At 29.9% G+C, this 22101-nt stretch overlaps 2 protein-coding genes and 1 long non-coding RNA gene across 5 annotated transcripts; 1 reads left to right on the forward strand and 2 right to left on the reverse strand.

Annotated features, from left to right (window-relative positions):
• Positions 1–2808: 2808 nt before the first annotated feature.
• Positions 2809–8259, reverse strand: LOC106785345 (protein decapentaplegic-like). Of its 2 annotated transcripts, none has more exons than XM_014745732.1 (3): positions 7337–8259; positions 4351–4737; positions 2809–4039 (listed from the first exon to the last, which is right to left on the reverse strand). In XM_014745732.1, the coding sequence occupies exons 2-3, from the start codon at positions 4721–4723 to the stop codon at positions 3168–3170; spliced, it is 1245 nt and encodes a 414-aa protein (XP_014601218.1). In that variant the 5' UTR covers positions 4724–4737; positions 7337–8259; the 3' UTR covers positions 2809–3167. The 2 variants fall into 2 exon arrangements, with proteins under 2 accessions (XP_014601218.1, XP_014601217.1); XM_014745731.1 differs by having other exon boundaries at positions 7265–7337.
• On the forward strand, positions 4838–7211 carry LOC106785346. Its single transcript, XR_001381515.1, has 3 exons — positions 4838–5037; positions 5108–5267; positions 5692–7211. It is a non-coding gene; the product is annotated as an uncharacterized LOC106785346 (long non-coding RNA).
• Positions 8260–11862: 3603 nt separating the features above from the next.
• Positions 11863–20546, reverse strand: LOC106785332 (dnaJ homolog subfamily C member 5-like). 2 transcript variants are annotated; one of them, XM_014745705.1, is made up of 7 exons: positions 20157–20546; positions 18356–18494; positions 17982–18134; positions 17748–17879; positions 16602–16658; positions 15211–15382; positions 11863–13160 (listed from the first exon to the last, which is right to left on the reverse strand). In XM_014745705.1, exons 1-7 carry the CDS (start codon positions 20174–20176, stop codon positions 13090–13092), a joined length of 744 nt encoding a protein of 247 aa, XP_014601191.1. In that variant the 5' UTR covers positions 20177–20546; the 3' UTR covers positions 11863–13089. The 2 variants fall into 2 exon arrangements, with proteins under 2 accessions (XP_014601191.1, XP_014601192.1); XM_014745706.1 differs by lacking the exon at positions 16602–16658.
• Positions 20547–22101: the final 1555 nt, after the last annotated feature.

A 22101-nucleotide genomic window follows, 5' to 3' on the forward strand; every position in this document is an offset into this window, starting at 1 on the left:
ATAAGTGTTTTAAAAAGTTGTAGAGTGCGCCACGTGTTTGAAAAAAGTTTGTGACGATAATGCAGTTCCCATTTACCGACAATCTCGATAACTCAGAGGATAAATTTAAATATCAATACACGTATTGTAAATGAATTTTTATCGAATGTCGGTAATAATTACAGTTTCTTTTATCATTCGATGTATCACCATCTATCGTAAAAATACAAAACTTCTTAGTACTGCGAAAAAGTCTGCATCAATTTAAATATAATATAATTTTTTTGTACATTGAGGGAGATAGAGGTATTGCCTTTTTTTTTTTTTTAAATAATATTTTTATACACATTTATTTATACTAAAAAATATATGAAATTGAACAAATATTACTTTAGAGTATAATATATTCATTATATTCGTACAAATATAAATATGTCTTACTTTTTTATTGTATTTGTTAAATATCTTTTTTAAAAAAATGATTTCTTTTTATATATTAATAACATTAATAATTTACAATAGAATAATTATATTATGTTATTAAGTGTAAATTAAATTAAAATTAATATTTTAATTTGATACTAGCAAATAATATAAACAAAAGAAAGCACATGAGTGACTTACGTGGTCTTCATATCAGTTGCTGCATAGTTCTCAAAGAGTAAATATATTAGACATTTCTATTTATATACTTGTATATTTAATAATTAATATTTCTAATTATTATACATTTATTTAAACATTTTATATAACATACGTATATTATTTAGATTTATAATTCGTCATGAATGTAAAAATAATTTTTATTGAAAATTTGTTTAGATAACTTGAAACATCAAGTTTGTGCATACCAGTGATTTAAAAAAGAATAAAATTATGTGGACAACTTTGATCATTTTTGAGCGAATTTTCATTTATATTTCAACCAGTGAAAATCACCTTTAACTCATAATCTTCCATTTGGAGGTATACTTAAAAATTTTTAAAATACGTATTTTTAATTAATCGACATTTATTTAAAACAATCTATATAGTTTATATGTAATATTTTATTATATATAATTTAATAGTAAACAAACAATAGTGCATTTGCTCAAACGTTACATTATTAACGCACTTTTAAATCTAAAAATTAATTTTAATCGTGAGAAGAAAAGTATGACCAATAAAATAGTGCAAATAAAAAAGTCCTAATAGATGATGCCACATACAAGCAATGTAAATAACAAGTACTGTATGTCGTTTATGGGCTTAGGTGTAAAATATTTTTTTACTTCGGTCAATCTTCTATCTTGAACGCACTGTCCATCCTTTTTATTTCTTATTTTTTTCTTCGCTTATTCGCAAGAGGCACAAAATATTAAAAGGACGATGAAATCTATGATTAATTGTCAATCATAATAATAAGTTTCTTCTTTGAACGTCTATTTTCTAGTTAGTCTAGCATTCTTGGATGAAAAATCTGTATTTACACCCGTATTCTGTGTACAACTTGGAAATAAGTCAAATATTATAATAACATATTATTATAAAGATATATAAGAATATACATGCTCGTGATACTTTACAAATGCATTATTTACAATGTTTACACGTATTCTCTTTCTCATTCTCTCTTTCTCTCTCTTGTTCTCTCTTTTTCTCTCCTTCATCCCTTATCATCTTTTACTCTATAACTTTACACATTTTACAAATACGCTTATTGTTAACGCGCACTTCTTTTTTGTACAAATATACACACGTATCTCTTCTTCTTTTTTTTTCTCTTCGTCTTCTTCTTCCTCTTATTCTTATTTTGGCAAAAATAATAAATAGTAATCCTTAGGTAGGCAGGTACAATTTATTTGAGGCGGCAGGAATTCTTCTATATGTGCCTACATAATTAAATATATGCTTATTAAGCAAATCATTGATGATTCGTTTGTTTAATCATTACTATCGCATAACATATGTGCATTCTATCGCAGTTCTATACGCGAATGAATATTTTATTCTCATTATTATTATTATTATTATTATTATTATTATTATTATTATTATTATTATTATTATTATTATTATTATTATTAATATTATTATTATTTTACTTTGAATTTTGTACGTTGTACACATGGTCATGGCACACATTTATCATTTCATTTGCTCTGCGTGTAAATATTATATATAAAATTATTGTTATTAGTTATTTATTATTTATTATTATTAGTTATTATTATTATTATTATTATTATTATTATTATTATTATTATTATTATTATTATTTATCATTGATTGCTAATGCCGATACCTGTTCCCTAGCTTTTTTAACATGTTCACTTTGAAAGGATCAACTTGTTATAGAACTAAAAGATTACATAATTATATAGATTACGTTTAAGATAAAAAAAATACAAATAATAATAATATTGTCTTTTGTCAAGATCTCTTCTTCGCAAAAATATAGAAAATCAATGCTCATTGTCTATTGGATATGCATTTATATTATTTAATTCTGCCGTCACTCATTCAACGTTTCCTGCCTTTCCACAGTGATCTATGCTACATTATATTTCATATTATTCGTTGACAATACAATTAAAATAAATGGAATGGAGCCAAGTAAAACATATAGGACGGCATGTTATATATATATCTATATATATATAAAAATATTTAAAATAAAGAAAAAGAAAAATAATTTCGATTTTTCTTCTTCTTTTTCTTTTAGTCGCATGCTCACTTACAATCTATAATTTTGATTATTATTCCAAATAGGTCATAAATATATAATCAAAAAATATTATATATCTCAATCGTTATATAAAAATTAATTTTCTATTTCTTTTTTGTTTTGTTTTGTTCTTAACAATAAAAATACATGCAATTGGTTTATATTTTATTAATAAAAAAAAAACGCTAAAGAATCATGCACACTCGGGAGAATCATACCATCATAAAAACATACATAATATATTCACACGTTCATTGTTCATCGTTTAAAAAGAATGTAATTAGAAGAAAAAAAAATCTATCATACAGAGAAGACAATTTCTCTGTAATGAACAGTCTCTCGCTCTTTCTAATACGATGTTCTTTGTTTTTCAGGGGGGTTGCAATTAAAAGTAATTCTTCTTCTTCAAACACGGATATTATAAATCGTCGTGAAGATCTATGGTATCGATCGATTGTAGAAAATTAGAATGAAAGATTTAACGACAACCACAACCCACTACTGCCATGTCCTGATAATTCTTCAAGACGACCTTGTTCTCCTCGTCAAGATAGAGCATACTGATCGAGCTCAAGGCCGTAGGCACGCAACATGCTTTCGGAACCATACTAGGTTTAGTCGAGTAAACCAAGTTCTGTACGATCGCGTGATTAGTAGAGTTCAAATGGTCCGCCAAAGGAAACGGGCAATCTCCGTGGCAATAGAAGGCGTCGTATCCGGGAGGAGCAACAATCCAATCGTTCCAAGCAACGTCGGCAAAGTCTACGTACAGCGGATGTCGACGACAATTTTCTCGACCATCCTTTCGTCTGTTCTTTCTTAAAGCTGCGCGTCTCGCACGTCTATCCAAAATTTCTTTACCAGAAGTCACCCTTAATTTACCGTCGTCCGTGTAAGTTAACAATGTCGGACGATTAAGCATCCACGTCTCCGTTTGTTCATCTATGCTACGCTTTAATCTAATATGTTGTTTATTCAATTTTTTCGTTCCAGTCATAACGTCAACTAGAAGACCGTAATTAGTTTCGTTATTGTTTATCCACCTTTCTACCGCCGGATGGACGTCCAAATTCACCGTAGCATTCTTCCTCAAGTCTATCACCTTGCTATCGATCAATCTCAATATCGGAGAACTTTTTCCTTTTATCCCTGGACGGACGATATCGTAAACGAGTATTCTTCCATACTTTATTGTTTCTGGGTTATTATAGTCTTCCTTTTCTTCTTTTATCGCGATACGCGATAAACTTAACTCAGCGGCTTGTAACTTTTCATTCAATGGTAAATTCTGCAGGTCGAACAACAGACGAAATTTATTTGGATGTCGAAATTTGCTGTCCACTTCACTCTCTGAAACAAGAATGAAAGAAAGAAATGATGGGTGATGATTATTATCATCTACCATAATAATCTCTACCCTCTACCCAATCGCTCTATTTTCTATTTCTGAAATACATCATCAGGTTTTTAGCGTGAGAAACCAACCGGCCAACTTTCCTAAGATAAAAAAGGATCCTCTCATAAAGCTGCAAATGAGTCATCGTCGAAAAAGCACTTGCCCGACCGGTATTATCTTTTGACCAATAGGAAATATCTTTCCAACGTCTTTCTCCTTTGAAATATCTCGAACGGATAAAGAACTTTAAGAAGGATATACTAACCGACATGGTAAAAGGTACGAACGGTGTTCGCCGATCGTGCATTAATGCCTGGCTTTGCGATGGCCGACATACGAATGGAATTCTGACGTAAGTAAAGCTTTCGCAGAGATTCCGGCACGTAAGCGGGACCCGTGGGTGTAGGCCTTTTGGTGAAGCCAAAAAGGGCAAGAAGATTGCTCTCAAGACTAGCAATCATTTGTTTAGTTTTCTCGTCCTTGTATAGATTACTAATGGATTTTCTTGGTTTTGAAACGGTCTCCAGGTGTACTTCATTACTTGAACTCGCGCTTGTATACATCAGCAGCATGCTGATTACTGCCACTAACATCAATCTCATCAGTAGCAGCATGCGCATCGTGACAAAGTCATTCATTGACTTTACCTTTCCTGAAACATTCCAATTCAAATTTCTATTTATAGATATATAAAAGATGCAACGTGTTGTGTTGAAAGACTAAGTTGAACAAATAAAAAAATACGTGGAAGATCGGCAGAAACTAATAAAGAAGAAGAAGAAGAAGAACAAATAGAAAATTAAAGATCATTTAAAAGGTTTTGAACGACTATTAATCATCGCGTTTCGTTTGAATTCTTTGATTTCCCGCCACTTAAAATGGCGTCGTCTCCCGAGCGGTGGTCCACCGCAGACGTAAACGTTCATCTTCCTAAACGATTTGGGTGGTCCAGGTAATCTCTTTCTTCTTTTTTATTTCTTACGAAAATTAATAAAATACATCCCTTTCTTTTTTATTTACAGAATACGCATAGGTTTCTTCGAAAAAAGAAATGAAAGATGATTGTATTACAATGATTAAAAGCGCGATTTCGCGCGTTCCTCGTTTTTATTAATTGAAACGTTAAAAGTGCCGGATTCAAATAAAGAAGCAATGGAGGGACGAAGAATTATTAATTAGGAGGTAAACAAAATTCTTTATCATCATTTATATTCTTCGATATTCCGCATCAGAAGAGAATTTCGCGTAAATTGCTTAGGAATGACTAAGAAGAATCGCGACGTTTCCACTTATACACGTGAATCATTCGTTTTAATATACATATATATATATATATATATATATATATCTTTATAACGCATATTGAAAAAACTCAAATGTTATTTCTTTCGTAGTACGCGCGCGTTCGAGCCAAGGTTAAGATTTCCATAAGATTGCGAAATATCTTTTATTTTCAACTTACAAATGCGCGTAATTCTGATATCTTTAACTGTAAGATTTTTCATACTAATGGAATTTCATTTTTCAAATTATTATTATTATTATTATTATCTGTGAAAAAGAAAAATATTCGAAGAGAATAATAACTTTCTTCTATATTTGATAGACGAGAGGAACGATGGAATACGAAATTCGCCAACAAGACGGTGGACGTTCGTCTGTTCGTTATTACTGACCGTTCGCAAAAGGTTAATAAAGGAAGAAAAAACAAGAGGAAGAGGAGGAGCTGAAAAACAATGGTTCATTAGGTATCCAAAAAATGAAGAGAGAACAGAAAAGACTGAACGATGACGTAGGAGGAGGAAAGAAAGAAAGAAAGAGAGAAAGGGATATTTAACGTAGCAGCATGCTTGGATCGTTGCGTTGGCGAGGGCGAGAAAGAGACAGGAAGAGAGAGAGGGAGAGAGGAGAAAGAGTAAGAGAGAGAAGAGAATAAAAAGAGAAAGATATAGTGGTACTGGGGAGAAGAGTGGGAGCAGAGCCAAGCTGTCTGCTGACTCTGGCGATCTCCGAGTGCCGAGGAGGCGAGCGCTCCTACGACGACATTAAGTAATATCCCGAAGTCCTTTCTTCGAACGGCTTCCAACACAGTCTTACTACGTGCCGCGCCGACTCGTTTTTCAAGGACAATGGATTTATCCGCGAACGCATTCGCGCGGAAAAGGCGTCACGCTTGCATTCCACGCGTTGCAGCGTACCAGAGCATTATGCCAACAACATCAAAAGAGAGACTGCTGCTGCTGCTATTGCTACTGCTATTGCTACTGCTAATGCTGTTATTACTGTTACTCTTACTCTTGTAGTTGCTCTTTCCTCTTTCTGTTGTTGTTAATGGTTTCGGATTATCCGCTCGTTAAAGTTACCTGCTAAAATGCATCCCCCCCCCCCGAAAGATAACATCGTCAACTTGAAAACTATTATCTCTGATGTGTCTATTTTTCTTTCTTCCTTTGTATCTTTCTTTTATTTTCAGCACCTTATTCTACCCTATATCGTTTTCTATCTTCCACAGGTCTAGCTACATCAAAGGCACTCAGGTAAAGCAACAGCTCGACCCAAATGGAAAGGAAAATGTGGTTAGGGAAGAGGCACTTTCGAGAAGAGGACCTCCCACGCGCTCCGACAAAATGCCTTTCCTCTGACCCCTTCAATTCGAATTCTTTTATCTCTCTCTTTTTCTTTTTCTCTTTCTCTTCAGATGTAACTCATTCTTTCTCATTTCTAGGATATGCAATATGAGATGAAATAAATTTCGCGCCCACGACCGATTGATTACCATTTCTATATGAAAGAGAAAAATATACACGGTTGTGGCGCGAAGATCATCAATACAGAGAGTGAAGAAAATCAACAGGAGTAGTAGCAACAGCAACAGCAACAGATACAGCAGTAACAGTAGCAGCAGCAAGAGCACGTCATCGTCCAAAGTAATCGAGCCATGAGATTCTAAACGAAGAAGATGAAGACGAAGAGGACGACGATGATAAGAGGAAGGAAGTGGGTCGAAGTGGATTCTTGGACAGAAGATCCAAATGGGAAAGATGTTCATTAAAATGAGATAGATAGATAGATATACAGATAAATAATAGATAGATAAATAGAGAAAGAGAAATAAGGAAAGAGTGAGTGAGTGAGTGAGTGAGAGAGAGAGAGAGAGAGAGAGAAAGGATTCTTCCTACCGTCCGCCATCCTCCCGTTATATTATCCTCTTCCACTCTAACTCTTAAACGCGTTAAAAATCATTCGCTCACCAAACTCTCCTCAATCGTAAGTCCGTAGTACGGGCAGCCACGACATTTCAACGAGTCCCGTACACTGCAATCTTGTAAGCTTACTTTCTCGCACTCTCGTAGGTACACTCAAGTACCGACACTGTTAAACTTATTTCTTTCTTTCTCTGTCCACGCGAATCTCCCACGGGCCGAATGTAAAAAGCGCGAAAAGGCACTTTCGAACGAGCGAAATGGAACTCGGTATGGTGGTGTAGTTTATTCCTCTTCTTTCAATCCTTTTTCTTACTTTTATTTTTCTTTTTCTTCTTATTTTCTTCTTGTCTTTTCTTTTTTATTCGAGAATCTCCAAGAGAGTCTTAATTATTTATATTCCACTCCCTTTTCCACGGAGCAGCAGCATGCTACTACACAACTATGGGTTTCCAGCCGTCGTCTCTCTACAGGTATCTCTCTCTCTTTCTTTTTCTTCCTCCTCCTCCTCCTCCTCCTACTTCTCGACCTCCCCCTCCTCCTTCTCTTCTCCTCCTCTTTCTCCTCTATACCCACACCCACCGATACACACTGGCACGCACGTCGGTTATATACTCCTCGAGGAGTCGAGCGAGTAAACGCTCGAATCGTATATCGCGAGTCAAGAGTCGTAACGACGAACGAACCTGTCGTATCCGCGATTCCTACGTGTCTCTCTCTCTCTCTCTCTCTCTCTTTCTATTACTATTTCTATCTCTACCTACCTACCTACCTATCTATTTATCTATCTATCTATATATCTATCTATCTAACGCGTTTTCACCTGCGTCCGTATAAATATAGATGCGCGCGTAAGTCGATCCGATAGCAGCCGAGTTTCACCGCGATGCGTGTGACGACATTCGTAATATAACAGAAGAAAGAAAAATAAATAGAAAGAGAGACACAGGGAAAAATAATAGAATAGAATAGGAAATAATACATTTAATTTATGTCACGAGAAAAATATAATTGTTAATAATTGTTTTTTTTTATTTCATTTTTTTTTTTTTTAAAGAAGAAGAAAGAAAAAGATAAAGAAAAGGAGAAAAAAGATCGCGATCTTATTTTTATTTTAAAAAAGAAAACTTTTTATCGAAAACGATATGTAAACTTCTTTTTTCGATGACGATACGTCGTAGCGATGCAATGTGTCGAGAGAGCTCTGGCTCCCTCATATCAGGCCCCTTCGCCAACAGCTTCGTCCTCCTTCCCTTCACTCCTCTTTCTCTCTCTCTCTCTTTCTTCCTTTCTGTCCCTCTTTCGACCCCTCCAATCCCTGCACTTACTCCGCTCGAGCTCCTTCCCCCACTCCTTTCATTCTTCCATGACAACCTCGGTTGTCGCCGGCCAGCCTGCCGAGTAGTTCCGATCTCCCTTCCAAATGACCCTCTCCACTCCTTTCTGTGGCCCCTCGCCGTCTCCGACAAGCTCCAGTAGTTAGTTTTATCTTCTTTCTTTTGAAACTATCTTTTATCTCTTTCTTTTAATGTCTTTTCTTCTCGATTTCTCTTTATAATGGCTTTTTCTTCAAAATCTTTATCTATGGCATCCGCTCGGCACACGCGTTTTACGAATGAATCATCATTTCTTTAACTTTAAAATGTAACTTGGGGAATTTATAAGAAATTCCTTCTCTTCTTCTTCTTCTTCTTCTTCTTTAAAGAATATGAACTAGATATTCACGTATGTTTAAATTTTTTTTCTTACATACAATGTTAGGTTATGGTTGTAATAATAATTTTTTTCTTCTTTTTTTTTATATTTAATATTTTTATTTCTCTTTAATTTATATTATTCTTATAATATTTAAATGTCTCTCTTCGCAGGTATGTAACCATCAAATTAGAGAAGATTTCAATCTGTTCATAGATGGCGTTTATTAGGATTTTCTCTACGTTTCTACACGGAGAAAGTGATAAGATTATCTTTCTAGGTATTCTTTTCTTTTATATGACTTATTAATACGAATTGGTTTCGAAATCATTTAGTATTAAGTTGTAAACAACGATACGGTTGTTTTTTTATGATACGTATATATGTTTTTCTACGGATTGCGATGGTTAAGTTTTACAGTTTATTTGAAGAATTATCTTCTAGATTAGAAACGTGTTACGAAGAAGTAAAAGGTGTGTTTCTCTTAAAGTTAAAATATTTGATTTATTTTCATATTTTTTTAAATTCTTATTCAAGATGGATCGTTCTAATTTAATTAAAATATTTGCAAATGATAAATCATAGTAGTGATCGTTATTAGTTTTATCATTAAATTTTAATATAGTATTATCGTTTAAGATTATTTAGTTAGACTAAAAAATGTAAGATTTATTATTGAAATTGGAAAGAGAGGATTCATTTAATTGCCAATGCGGTAACAAGACAATCTCTATTAAAGTGAGTTAAATTTTTAATTTTAATTATGATTTTATTTCATGTTTCTCTTTTATTCTTTTATTTCATACTTAGCAGAAAGAAACTTTTCTAATGGTTAATATTGTCTATTTTATTTACAATCTTTATACTTTGTTACATGATTTTACAATGATCTTTTTAATCTTGCATAAGTATAATTGATTAAATATATACAGGATGTCTGAAATCTAATCATCTATATCAGCACATCTTATGCACAAAAATAAGAAAAAAATGTTATATGAACGTAGATCATTTAAAGCCTTAGACACTTTGTATATATATGTATATTTAATTCATTGAGTGATAATAATAATAATAATAATATATACATATGCATATGAATATAATACATATTTTATATCTAACATAAAAAACAGAATGCAATGTATTTAATGTGAAACTATCTACAAATGCATTCTATATATTCGTATATGTATACTGAATATAATATAGAAGATTGAAACATAGAATATTCGATAAAAAGTTTAAAATCATTTAACTTTTTGCACTTCAGGGGTCCGCTCTGGAATCATTTTTATTTAAATACAAATAATTTTCAGTTTACAACGTAATGACAAAAACAAATTCTAATAACTTTATTTATGCTTCTAAGAAATTGCTAATTAAATTTTTCCAGGAAAATATTGTGTAAAGTAACTGATAATATGAGTAAAAGAAACCATCCAGTGCAAAAAATAATGAAAATGCAATTAGGGATCATAATGATAAAACGAATGAAAACGATTTGAAATAAAAATTGCTTGTGCCTTAAGTAAATTACCTAAAATGAATGAGTTCTTTTTTTATAAACGTATTAATTAATATAATAGATTTTTAAATCTCATGCACTTTGTGTACTTTTATTTTTCGTTGCATAAAAATTAACACAACCGAGTCTTGTTATTAGAATCAGTTTTGATAATAATTTATTAAATACATCCTTACAATGATGGTTTATTTTATAAATAAGCCATTAACAAGTTTCATAGATGGATCCTAAATTGATGAGAAAAAAAGTAACGACATACAAATTAAATCAATGCAAAGAAAAAGAAAAAAAAAATTTTTCAAAGCATTTAACTTTCATAAAACACTTTTCTATTAATATATTATATAATGTACGTCATGCACTCATTTAACATGCTGCAACTTGTTCAACAAATGTTAATTTTTTTGCCTTTTTATTTTTTTTCAACACACATATTCCTGTTTCTTCGAATTCAAATTATTAGAGTTCGTTTCGAATAGAGTATACGTATGAGTAAAATCCAAAAATTGTCCACTTGGCAGATCTAATTTTGTCAATCGTACAATGTCTCTACTAATTATATCATACATTTGAAAATAATTCTTCTTCAGCCTGTACCCGACAGATCTAAACATTCTCTAAGCTAAATTTATCTTAAAGTAGACAATTTTAGGAATTATTTTAATGTATTATTAATATTATTTATTATCATTAATTTATTATTATTATTATTATTATTATTGTTATCGTAGGTTAATAAGTAATAATTTGCTTAGTACTCTAATTGTTTTCTTAATATACGCCAAATCATATGATATTATTTTTCGATACATGCGTATGTATAACATCAAGGATTACTTCAAGTTAAAGGATCTTTTTTTTTATCTAATCAATCTTTTGTCTTTATCCTTGGATCTTATTAGTTAGAGTTTTTATAGGAGAAATTATGTAGTAAATGTTTATTCATATTGACAATCATATCAATATGATATTATCTCATATAATGTTCGTTAACTGTTGGTATTAATTTTTGCTTATGACACCGTAGGCATTTTATAGTTATCCCTTTTTTTATTTTATTGTTATTCTTTTTATTTTTTCTTACACATCATTTTCTAATCACATACATACATCAAATAGAGGAATATGTTTCTCTTTCTCTAAGAATTGTCATGTTATTGATTTTTCTATTTGTTTTTTTTAATTTTTATTTTTGTTTATTTGTTAGATAATCGAAATGAATGAGTGTATGATTCAAATGTATCAACTTAATGAATTTTTGAAGTATGTATGTATATAAGCTAAATGCGTGCGTAATTATTTTGTGTCGTTATTGTTGTGGTGTTGTTGATAGCACGTGTCATCTCATTCCTTTAATTGAATCATTCTTCTCCTTGTAGCTTTAAAAGCTTTATTAGGACTTTACGTTCTTTTTTTCTTTCTTTTTTTTTTCTTTTTAATTATTATTTTGTATATATATCGTACATAAATAACTCGAAGGATTTGTAAAGTTTAACTCTTAGAAGTAAATGGAATGCACCGTTCAACAGTACATAAAATGTAGTAAGTTTACAACGATTTCAAGATTCTTCTTATGTTTTATTTCTTTTTTTTTGTTTTTTTTTTTTCATTTTTTATCTATCATATATCGCTGCGACGTTGTATATATGTTGTGAACTTTAGCAAACTTTTGTTAATTTTTATTTATTTATTTTTTCTTTCTTTTAATTGATTTCTTCCTCTCCTTAATCCTAATCAATTTGATTTATTTTCTGAGCATCCTCTCGAATAATGTAAAATGACATCTAATTCTTTTTTGACGTAATCATCAAAGTAAATCTTTTTAAATTTATTGTTAAATGAAAGCAAACTAACGAAGAATGTTAAGAATTCTATAGTGTTTCCAATTGTGAAAATATTTGTTTTCTTTTCTTTTGTAATAATTTCTCGAGAATGCGAATTTCATCATTTCATTGTAGACAATATTATAATTTATAGGATATTTACTATCTTAAAATGTAAACGTAAAAGAGCAACTTTTAACATTATTACCATCTCTCTTTGGTTTGAGATTAGAGAAACGAGATATACAGTTATATATATTTGCTAATAATAATAATTAATTAATTAAGTAATACACATAAAGGAAGTGCGACAAAAGGGAAGAACGACTTAAGTGCTTATTATAATTATCATTAATATTATTCATTTTTCCTTTTTTTTTTTGTGTTCTTTTCTTTCTTTCTTTTTTTTTTTTTCTTTCAAGTTATTCTATTTTCTTTTCTTTTAATTTTATTTTTGTTGTGTTTAAATTCTTTTGAAAAAAGCACGAGCGTTTAGAATCTAGAGAAAGAAAAGCGAAAAGAGTATTTGTGTGTCGTGTATTGTAATAGTAATTAGAAGAAGAAGAAGAAGCACATAATTTTATCACGGACTCGAATTGATTAAGTACGCAAAAGTCTGTGATTTTAGTTGTTAAGAAAGAGATTATTCATTGTCATCGTTATCATCATCATCAATCATTATCATTATCACCATAGCATTTATCGCAATAGATCTATTAGTTAGTAGTTTTCATTTTTTCTTAGTCAATAGACGACTACCATTTAGTTGGTCCTGTACCACTGCTTACTCCAGTTGTCGATGCTATGAAAGGATTCGTTGAAGCAGCTAGGAGGGAAAAATTGAGTTAGTTATAAATTATCATTTTAGATCTAATTTTGTTAACCCTTTGAGTGCGAAAAATGCCTATAGGCAAATGATGCGACATTCTTCTATTGTGCTATTGTCATATTTTCTTTCAAAGTGTTACGCAGTCAAAGGGTTAATAGTATAATTTTCAAATATTACAACACAATGCATCTACAATAAAAAACAAGATGTATAAAATACAAGCAACTCAAAGAAAAGAGGAAAGCTTATTTATAAATAAAATGGTTGTGTAAGGGTTTTGTAAGATATGGTTGCAATCAATATATGCTAATTACAACTGAATTTATGTTTGAAGCTATGCCTTTATAAGATTTCTCCTCATATATATATACAAAAGTTTTAAGTGATTTAATTATAATTACTAGGAATGATTGATTAAACTTTTTTTATATATCATTTAAATGACATAATAAAAATAATACGTAAAAGACATTTAATCTTAAAAACGATAAAAATAACTGATTAAGAAGTGAATTATTTAAAAATATAACTCAAAAAATATTAATTTGCATACTGATGCATTTAATATTATTTCTAGATTATTCTTGATGAGATTTCATTATTTTATCGCTATTAAGGACAAATATATGTAATTATATTAAATAACAAAAACTATAATAAGAATAACATTTTTCTATTGATCAGTATCTTTGGCAGCGATAGTTTGTATAATAATGCAATGCTAATATAATCTAAATACAGTAAAAAATATTCTGTTACATATTTATATAAATTTTATGGTTAAATATTAATTATAAAAAGTCAAATATATTTAGTTGAGGTCTATTCAATATTTTAGACAAAATTCAAATACTTCAAATTATCGCTGACAAAGGATAGGAGAAAGTACAGAAAGAAAGAAAAAAAATCACAAGTAAAAATGCGCAATATCGCAAAAAAATCATTAAAATGTTTAGTTCTTTTTTGTCTGTTAGTTTTGTTTTGATTTAAATAAATATCTTTTTTTGTTTTTGTTTTTTTTTTTAGTTATTTAATTCGCTCTTCTTTCTCTCTAATGGATTAAAAAAATAACGATGATTAAAATTTATCATACATATTTACATATAATTAAAGAGAACTTATACATGATGATAATGCATCAGAAAATAACATTTTTTTTTGTCTATACAAAAATCAAAAAAAGAACAAGCCGTAAAGAGAGAGAGAGAGAAAAGAAAAAAACAATTAAATGGCCAAGTATTGTACGTACGTATGTCTAAAGTAAAGTAATAATATTAACGCAAACGAAATTGCGTATATATAAATATAGAGAGATAAATAATAAATTCAGGCAAACAAATACGCAAACACAATCACCAAACGATTAAAAAAAATATAAGCAGCTGTAACAAGGAAATCAATTAACGTATATCATTAGATTAACACAAGATGTCTTCAATAATAATTAATCGGCCATATTTTTTCCGTATGATTATTACATACGTGATTAATAATTTTTCATTATTATTATCAATTTAATGTCGTATTAAGTACTTGAAATATTCGATACTTAAATATATAAACGGAATTTATTTGATTTTCTTTTTTTTCTTGTTTCCAAATTTATTTATTACTTGTAATTTCAAGACGAAAGTAACGCAATGTTCTGCTTTCTTTTTTCTTTTTTCTTTTTATAGGACTCCTTGTGTCGGATAGAAAAATAATAATTAAAAGTAAAAGCGCATAATGTTTGGCGATAAAGACGAGATTCCGACTACTAACATTACAAATCGCATAATTTATATTTTGGGCAGTACTTGATAAAGTATTTTTTAAAATTTGTGCTATTTGCGTTGTATTTAATACTTGTATTTAAAAACTTTAATAAAAAGAGATGAAAGAAAATAAAAGAGGAGTCTCGGTTTTTATTCGCCACTAATTTATCCTCATTTTCTATTATCCAATGATACAAGAAAACGAGGATTACAAATAAAAAGGTGTCGGCATTAACTTGGATATCTAAGTAAAAGCTATTTCTTAAGTCTCTAAACTTAAGCAGTTGAAATACCAGTAGTATAAATCACACGATCCCCACCGCTGTTCAGGTTCGTACTCTCATTCGCAGGTGTTGAAGATGGAGGTGGTGGCATGGCAAACACCTGTTGAAGATTAGAGGTGGCACCTTGCGATGCACCACCCTGAGGTTGTACAGTCACTGGTTCTTCGTCGCTTTCCTCTTCCTATAGAAAAAAATATATTTCAAAGTTTTCCCAGAAAAGATATCGAATTTGTCGTCGATAAAAAAGTATATAGAGAGAAGTAATTACTATCTGCACTTTATATAATATAGTATATATAGTGTTTAAAAAAAGCATCATTGACTTGTTTGCACTAGAAACATGACCTATACAATAATGCATTTTAAAGTAGAAGATGATACAAAGGAGACGATGTTACTTGTTCCTGTAAATTTAGAGAAATTGTTCTTTTTTCCTTTTTTTTTTTTTTTCTATAGGTGATACCTAATCAGATTTCTTAAGTGGAATCAGCAATATTGTATGCTTGTTTTTAATAATAATCGTATTCTTATACAAATTGATAATTAATCACTTCCAGTACGTGTCTTAAAGATAACAGAAAATCTGTAACTTATTATACCACATTTTGCCTAACAGTACTGTAACATCGTGTATAGTTTTTACAAAATATTTTTCTGTGCTTTTATTATCAAATTTGTATCCAATAACGAAGCATACTTCATATTTTTATCCTGGCATTCAAAATAATTTCTCGAATATGTTAATAATTTATAATGCAGGTGTACATGCTAAAATATGGTCAATGCAGCTTGTAATTTGAACGTGCAATATATTGCAACAAAAACGATTAATTTAGATCGTTTTAAAGGATCTGTCGATGACTTATACTTGCCAGTCGATAAGATGTTTAGTCCAGAAAACGAGAATAAATTTAAATTTCTTGTCAAAAATAAAAAAAAAACAATAATTGCAAGCTCAAAATTATATACCTACAGATCGTTAGAAAGTTGCATGGATATTTATTAAAGAAGAAAAGGGCATAAACGTTTGAAAACTATAAAAATAAGCATATTAATGAACATGTCTGATATGTGATGTAACCAATATTTGTTTGACAATGGTGAATTTATATAGGGATTACTTTAATCGTGCATGCGAAATGACATTTAATATATGCTGGCTTATGTTTTGGTTTTATAGTTTTAATGCAAAATAAAAAAGAAAGAGAAGCAAAATAAGATTAGAAGAAAGCAATGTCTCACGCAAATGCAATCACTTTTACAAGTTCAGGTTAAAAAGTCAAGAATTTATTGACAGATGATAATATTATTGAAAACATTATTTTAAGAACTTGTCAATGTGATTTTAAATTGAGTGGACGAAGAAAAGTTTTTGGATGTTTTTCCAGAGAATAACTTACCTTTGAGAACCCTAAGGGTTGACTTGTCACAACATCGACGTCCGGATTCTGGTCCCGCTATAATACAACAACAACATAAACAAAACCGCTAGTCTATAAATGCCTTTCTGCAAAACTAAGCAGAATCTCGCATGCTCGGCAATGAAAAAAATGTTCGCGTGCAATGTACAAATAGTAGTGCCGGTTTTGCGAACAAGCATAATAATCAAGTATGATATTTTTACTCGTTAAAATAAAGTGTATCTACCTCCATGAAGATGATATATATAAAAAGAAGAATGTGTGATCAGAATGGGTGCTGAAAGGTATCGAATTAACAAAGCGGGGGCAAATACCAGACGAATCAATATTATTTTAAGTCTTATTAATACTAATTACGATTGGATAAAAGAATTACTCTTGCAGAAAATGCACACAAGTATAGAGAAACAATAATTGCTAGATAAATTACAAGACTGACTCACGATGTGCTTCTCTTACCCTATTATTGTTAAAAATAAGTACTTTTTTTTATTTTTTGTACAGACTGTTAAACAATGACCTCTTTATGTTGTAATCAAAATTCCATATAGGAATAATAGTTTAAACTAAATTAGAGATCTTAAATAATGTATAAACTTTATACTCGTAATGTCATTTAAAATGACACGCCCTGAAAGTGTTATAAGAACTAAACTTTCTTTCTATATTATCGACACAATATTCCTGAAAATTTTGCTCGCTCCTAATTAAAACTTTTTAAAAGTGCTTTCAAACTAGGCGATCGGTTTTAGGTGCAACACATATTTCATTATACCTCAGATGAAAAACAATTTTTCGTGACTCTAAATTCCAAACTTACATTGCACAATGTATATCTTTATGAAAGTGTTAGTAATCCGTTTAGTGCAAAACATCGATAAGCTTTTGTATACATTGGCAACGTTTTCATAGAACATTTTGAAACTCACATTTGATTCTATAGAAAGCTGTAAAATATCGAAATCTAATTTTATAAGCATTTATCGTTATACTTTTTCTAGTTTACTATCTCTACAATGGAAGACGTATTGTTGACCTAAACATAGACCTGTAGTTTGAATTTGTGTTATTCGTTGTTTAATACGATTATTAACTATTATCAAATATCTTAATAAATAATATTACCTGTAAATTATGGTATATACCACTGTCTTCAGGAGGAGTTTGTTTGCATTTCCCACAACAGCAGTTGCAGCAGCAACAACAACAGGCACAACAATAACAAGCAGTGATAATTCCACAAAATACGAGTAGTGCCTGGAAAGAAATAAAAATTATTTTATAAGATATGTCACATTGTATAAAAAGAGATTTAAAGATTATGATGTAAATTAGTTAAGAAAGCAACAAAAATCGTACTTTGCACCATCCAGAAGTTACAACAAAGTAAGCATTAACGTTTTCTTCTCCAAACTGTTCAGCAACGTACAAGCCAAGTGATCCATAGTTATCGTATATATTGCGCTTTGTTAAATCCGTTAATATGGTGTGCGCTCTATTTATTTCTTTAAACTATAAAACAAAAATGTAACAAGTTAATGGATTTTAAAAGTTATATATCAAATGACATTACCAACAAATATAATTAACAATCTTGTTCCTTTTGTAGCTAAAGTATAAATGTTATATACAAGGGAAAAATGTATATACATGTACATGTATATATAAATATTACGTATAATGATTGAAGCACACGCATGAACTCTTTAATATTATATAAAAAAAAGTTATACCTTTTCTGCCGCTTCAGGATTATTTGGATTTTTATCAGGATGATATTTAAGCGCTAATTTTCTGTAAGTTTTCTTTATTTCTTCAGGTGTCGCTGTCTTTGGTATATCCAATATTTGATAGAGGGAATCCCCCGCAGTGCTATGACATTAATTATTCCATTAATAATATATATAAGGATATTATATATATATTTAATTAATTAAGTAAATTATCTATCTACATTTACTGCTATGCAAACAAAAATTACATGCAACTGTAAAGATCAAATATCTAAATTTATCTGTTAGAGTCTGACTTATCTTGACAATGATAGGTCACACCTATATATATATAGGGTGTCTCAGATTTTTCACCAATATATTTTATAAATACAAAACATTTTTGTTACGACTTTTTAATAAAGTATTTAAAAGACCATGTTCATATAACATTTTTTTCTTATTTTTAACACGTTCGCGGACATGAATGCTATAGCATTCAAATTTTAAAGCCAATTATTTTGAATTTTATTTTATATAATCTTTAGTTTTTGTAATAATTATACCTGTAATGGTAATGACTAACTAATTCTTTAATATATGATAATCTCACTGCCCTAATAAAATGTATTGAATCAAATTTTGGATATCACAACTAATTTAAAAATAAAATAACTGTCACTTTTTTATTCTCGCTGAAACTTTTACTGTCTCTCTCCGCAACGTGTTAATTATAAAATATATTAAAATTTTGTCGAAAATAACTAGAACGCCCTGTATATACATATATATACATATATATATATATGTATAAGGAAAAGTTGTATAATATGCATAAGAAGATAACTAAAGATTAGTCATAACTTCTGCAATTCTATTAGATAATACACACATTTTATCTTTATTTTTTCATATGGTAAGATATCAAGATTTTTATAACAGATAGTAAATAGATTAAAAATATGAAGTAATATATTAAATATAAACTCCATGATACGTTTTTTTAAAAAATTGTATAATGATAAAAAGATATTTTATACAAATTATTTCATTTATTATAAATTTCTTTTCAAAGTAATCAAATAAGACCAAAAAAAATTAATTACATTTTGCTTTCAAGTTTCAAAGGATAACAATGCTGTTATTTTATAAATAGAAACAAATGCATTCCATAAAAACAGAATTTGTATTCTTGAGAATACGTTTGAAATTTGTGTTCCTTAAAGGTAGACATTCTTTCTCGAAATAATCTTCATAACGGTAACAAAAATTTTACTAAAAGATTATATAATTTATTACAAGAAAAGGAAAGAAAAGAAAAATAAAGAAAAAAAGAACTCGTATTTACAGTAAAAAAAAGAATGTAATTTTACTAATTTACGATTATAATGCTAGTAACATTTCTTTTTAAATTCCTTAGGAGTGGAAATATTAGTGTCAACGTTTTATGCAAACTAAATAAAAATAGTATAGTGATTAAGATCTATTGGATTATTAGAAAAGTGTTAAAAAATAATAATGAGCAATAAAATGATTTGCAGATGTTAGAAAAAGGTGTTTTTATCTAGAATCTTGCATAAATCGTCTACTTATTATGTACATAACCTATGTTTTACTACGAGTTGTGACATTTTAATCGATTTCTTTTTAATCGATAAAAGTAACGGATTCGAATGATTCAATGAACATCGGGGCGTATATGCGTGAGGTAAACAAATTTCATTCAAAAAACTAAGTAGTCTAAGATCATTGACGTTACGTTCTTACTTTGAATATACCCTAACTATCCGTTTTTTCAATACACAGCGGGTGTATTACTTACGACATTTTTCTCTTATCCATGGTGTTTTGTTAATTTTGTTTAGAAAATACGTCAAAATTGATTGGAATAAGTTCGCACGGGTAACCGGACACATACGATTAAATGAAACGAAGGATCTTTCACTACGCACACATTTTTCCAACGGTTTCTTCTCTACAAGGAAAATACGCGCACTTATTGGTGCTATGGTTTTGGGCAGGCATCGAAAGCAATTCAATATTTTAGTACCGAAAGTGGACACAAAAGCGTTAGTTAAAGAGCTACTACACGCATCTACGATCTTTCGTATAAGTATTCTACAAGAAAGCGCTATCTATTCTTCGAAATATATCTCATATCTTCTTCTTATCATGGGAAATAACGTTTATAAACAGATGGTTATTTCAAAGAATACAGAAGAACATAGAAGCTCACAAGTCACGTTTTTTATCTACCATGATTCATCTTAGTTACTACCGGGACCACCAGTGGGCGATAGCAGATAGAATACTGTATTCGTCGATAGTATTGTACTACTCTTTGATGTATTCTACTGTTCTTTGATAGCTTGTACCGTTATCGCGTTCCGTACATTTTATCGCCCACTGGTGGTCCCGGTAGTAACTAATATGAAACTAGGTAGATAAAAAAGCGGACTTACGAGTTTCGATGTACATCTGTACCCACCAGAAAGTTGAAATAAAAACGCAACAGCAGAAAAGAATGAAAAAATAAAAATATTTACCTATTGTTTATACATTATGAACGATTAATCTATTTCTTTACACTACCCTATAGGTTGTTACTTTGGAAATCACTTTTAAATATATCTCGTGCAGGTACATCAACTTAACTTTCATTTTTTTCAAAGTGCGCATGCTCCTTGAATTTGTTGATGCGCAAAGAATACAATATTCTTTGATAGTATATATAGTATAGTTATATTGTAAGAAAATTTAAAATAATTATATTTAATTTTTAGTGTTTAAGAGTACTTATTCATTTTTTTCTGCTGTTGAGGTTCTGTGCTAACTTTCTTGCGGTTATTGGTCAATGTTGGTAATTTTTGATCAAGTCGGTAATTACTAACTATATCGGTAATTTTTTATCACGTCGGTAATCACTAGCCATGTCAGCAATTTTCGATCACGTCGGATTTTTTTTCTATATTCACAAAATCATATATTTTGGTTACTAATTTATTATAATTATTTTAGAATTTTATTTTCTATCCTATGGCTTACGTGTAATGCAAATCGTCTATATAAAACAAGTTAGTAAGTTCTATGAAGTCTTCTTCTTATATACGTGATCAAACAAATTTATGAATTAAACGAATTATAGATGATATAGATCTCGAGTAATAGAGATAATGAACTTTTGATCATTTTTATAGTATATAAACATTGGATTATGGAGCTGGCTAATATAAAGGGGAGAAGAATTAGAAGAGAAGTTGCAAGGATTACAAAGAAACTTTTCCTGTATTTAATGACCTCAAATGGTGGAGCCTGTAATCTTCGTAATAATTTTCCAATATCTTTTCTATCGATATTCTAAGGTAAAATATGTATAATTTTGCTTAAATCGTTTTAATCGGCAATTATTGATTAACTCGCTTATTCTATTTAAATTTCTTTATTTAGCATTTACACGTAGCATATTCTCCTTGATTATTACAAAGGAATTGTTATATATACGATTTGAATTACAACGTTGATGTAACTCCTGCGTTCCATAACGAAATCTGCATAATTCATTCGTAGTTGCATCAGGAAGGTACATCGAAGCGTTAAATTATGCTACCATAGTGTCGCCTTCTTGATGCCTTAACACGTATCTAATTCATGAAAAGATTGATGATCATTCTCTTAGAGAGAAGATTTTACTTTTCACAACAAACCAACCGTTCAACCTCCTCAAATTCTTTTCTTCCCTTGTCTCTTCGCTTCTCCTTTATTCAAAT

The sequence above is a fragment of the Polistes canadensis genome, unplaced genomic scaffold (genome assembly GCF_001313835.1).
Source record: "Polistes canadensis isolate GaletaPanama2010 unplaced genomic scaffold, ASM131383v1 scaffold_48, whole genome shotgun sequence".
NCBI classification, from domain to species: Eukaryota; Metazoa; Arthropoda; class Insecta; order Hymenoptera; family Vespidae; genus Polistes; species Polistes canadensis.

Bases quoted from the DNA above. Each gene is read 5' to 3' on its own strand.
- LOC106785345 (XM_014745731.1), bottom strand. The intron at 4,040-4,350 runs GTTAGTATATCC...TTCTTGTTTCAG, and splicing joins TCGTACCTTTTACCATGTCG to AGAGTGAAGTGGACAGCAAA.
- LOC106785332 (XM_014745705.1), bottom strand. From the start codon at position 20,176: ATGGATAAGAGAAAAATGTC. The intron at 17,880-17,981 runs GTACGATTTTTG...ATTTCTTTCCAG, and splicing joins TAACTTCTGGATGGTGCAAA to GCACTACTCGTATTTTGTGG. The intron at 15,383-16,601 runs GTAAGTTATTCT...TTTTTTCTATAG, and splicing joins AACCCTTAGGGTTCTCAAAG to GAAGAGGAAAGCGACGAAGA.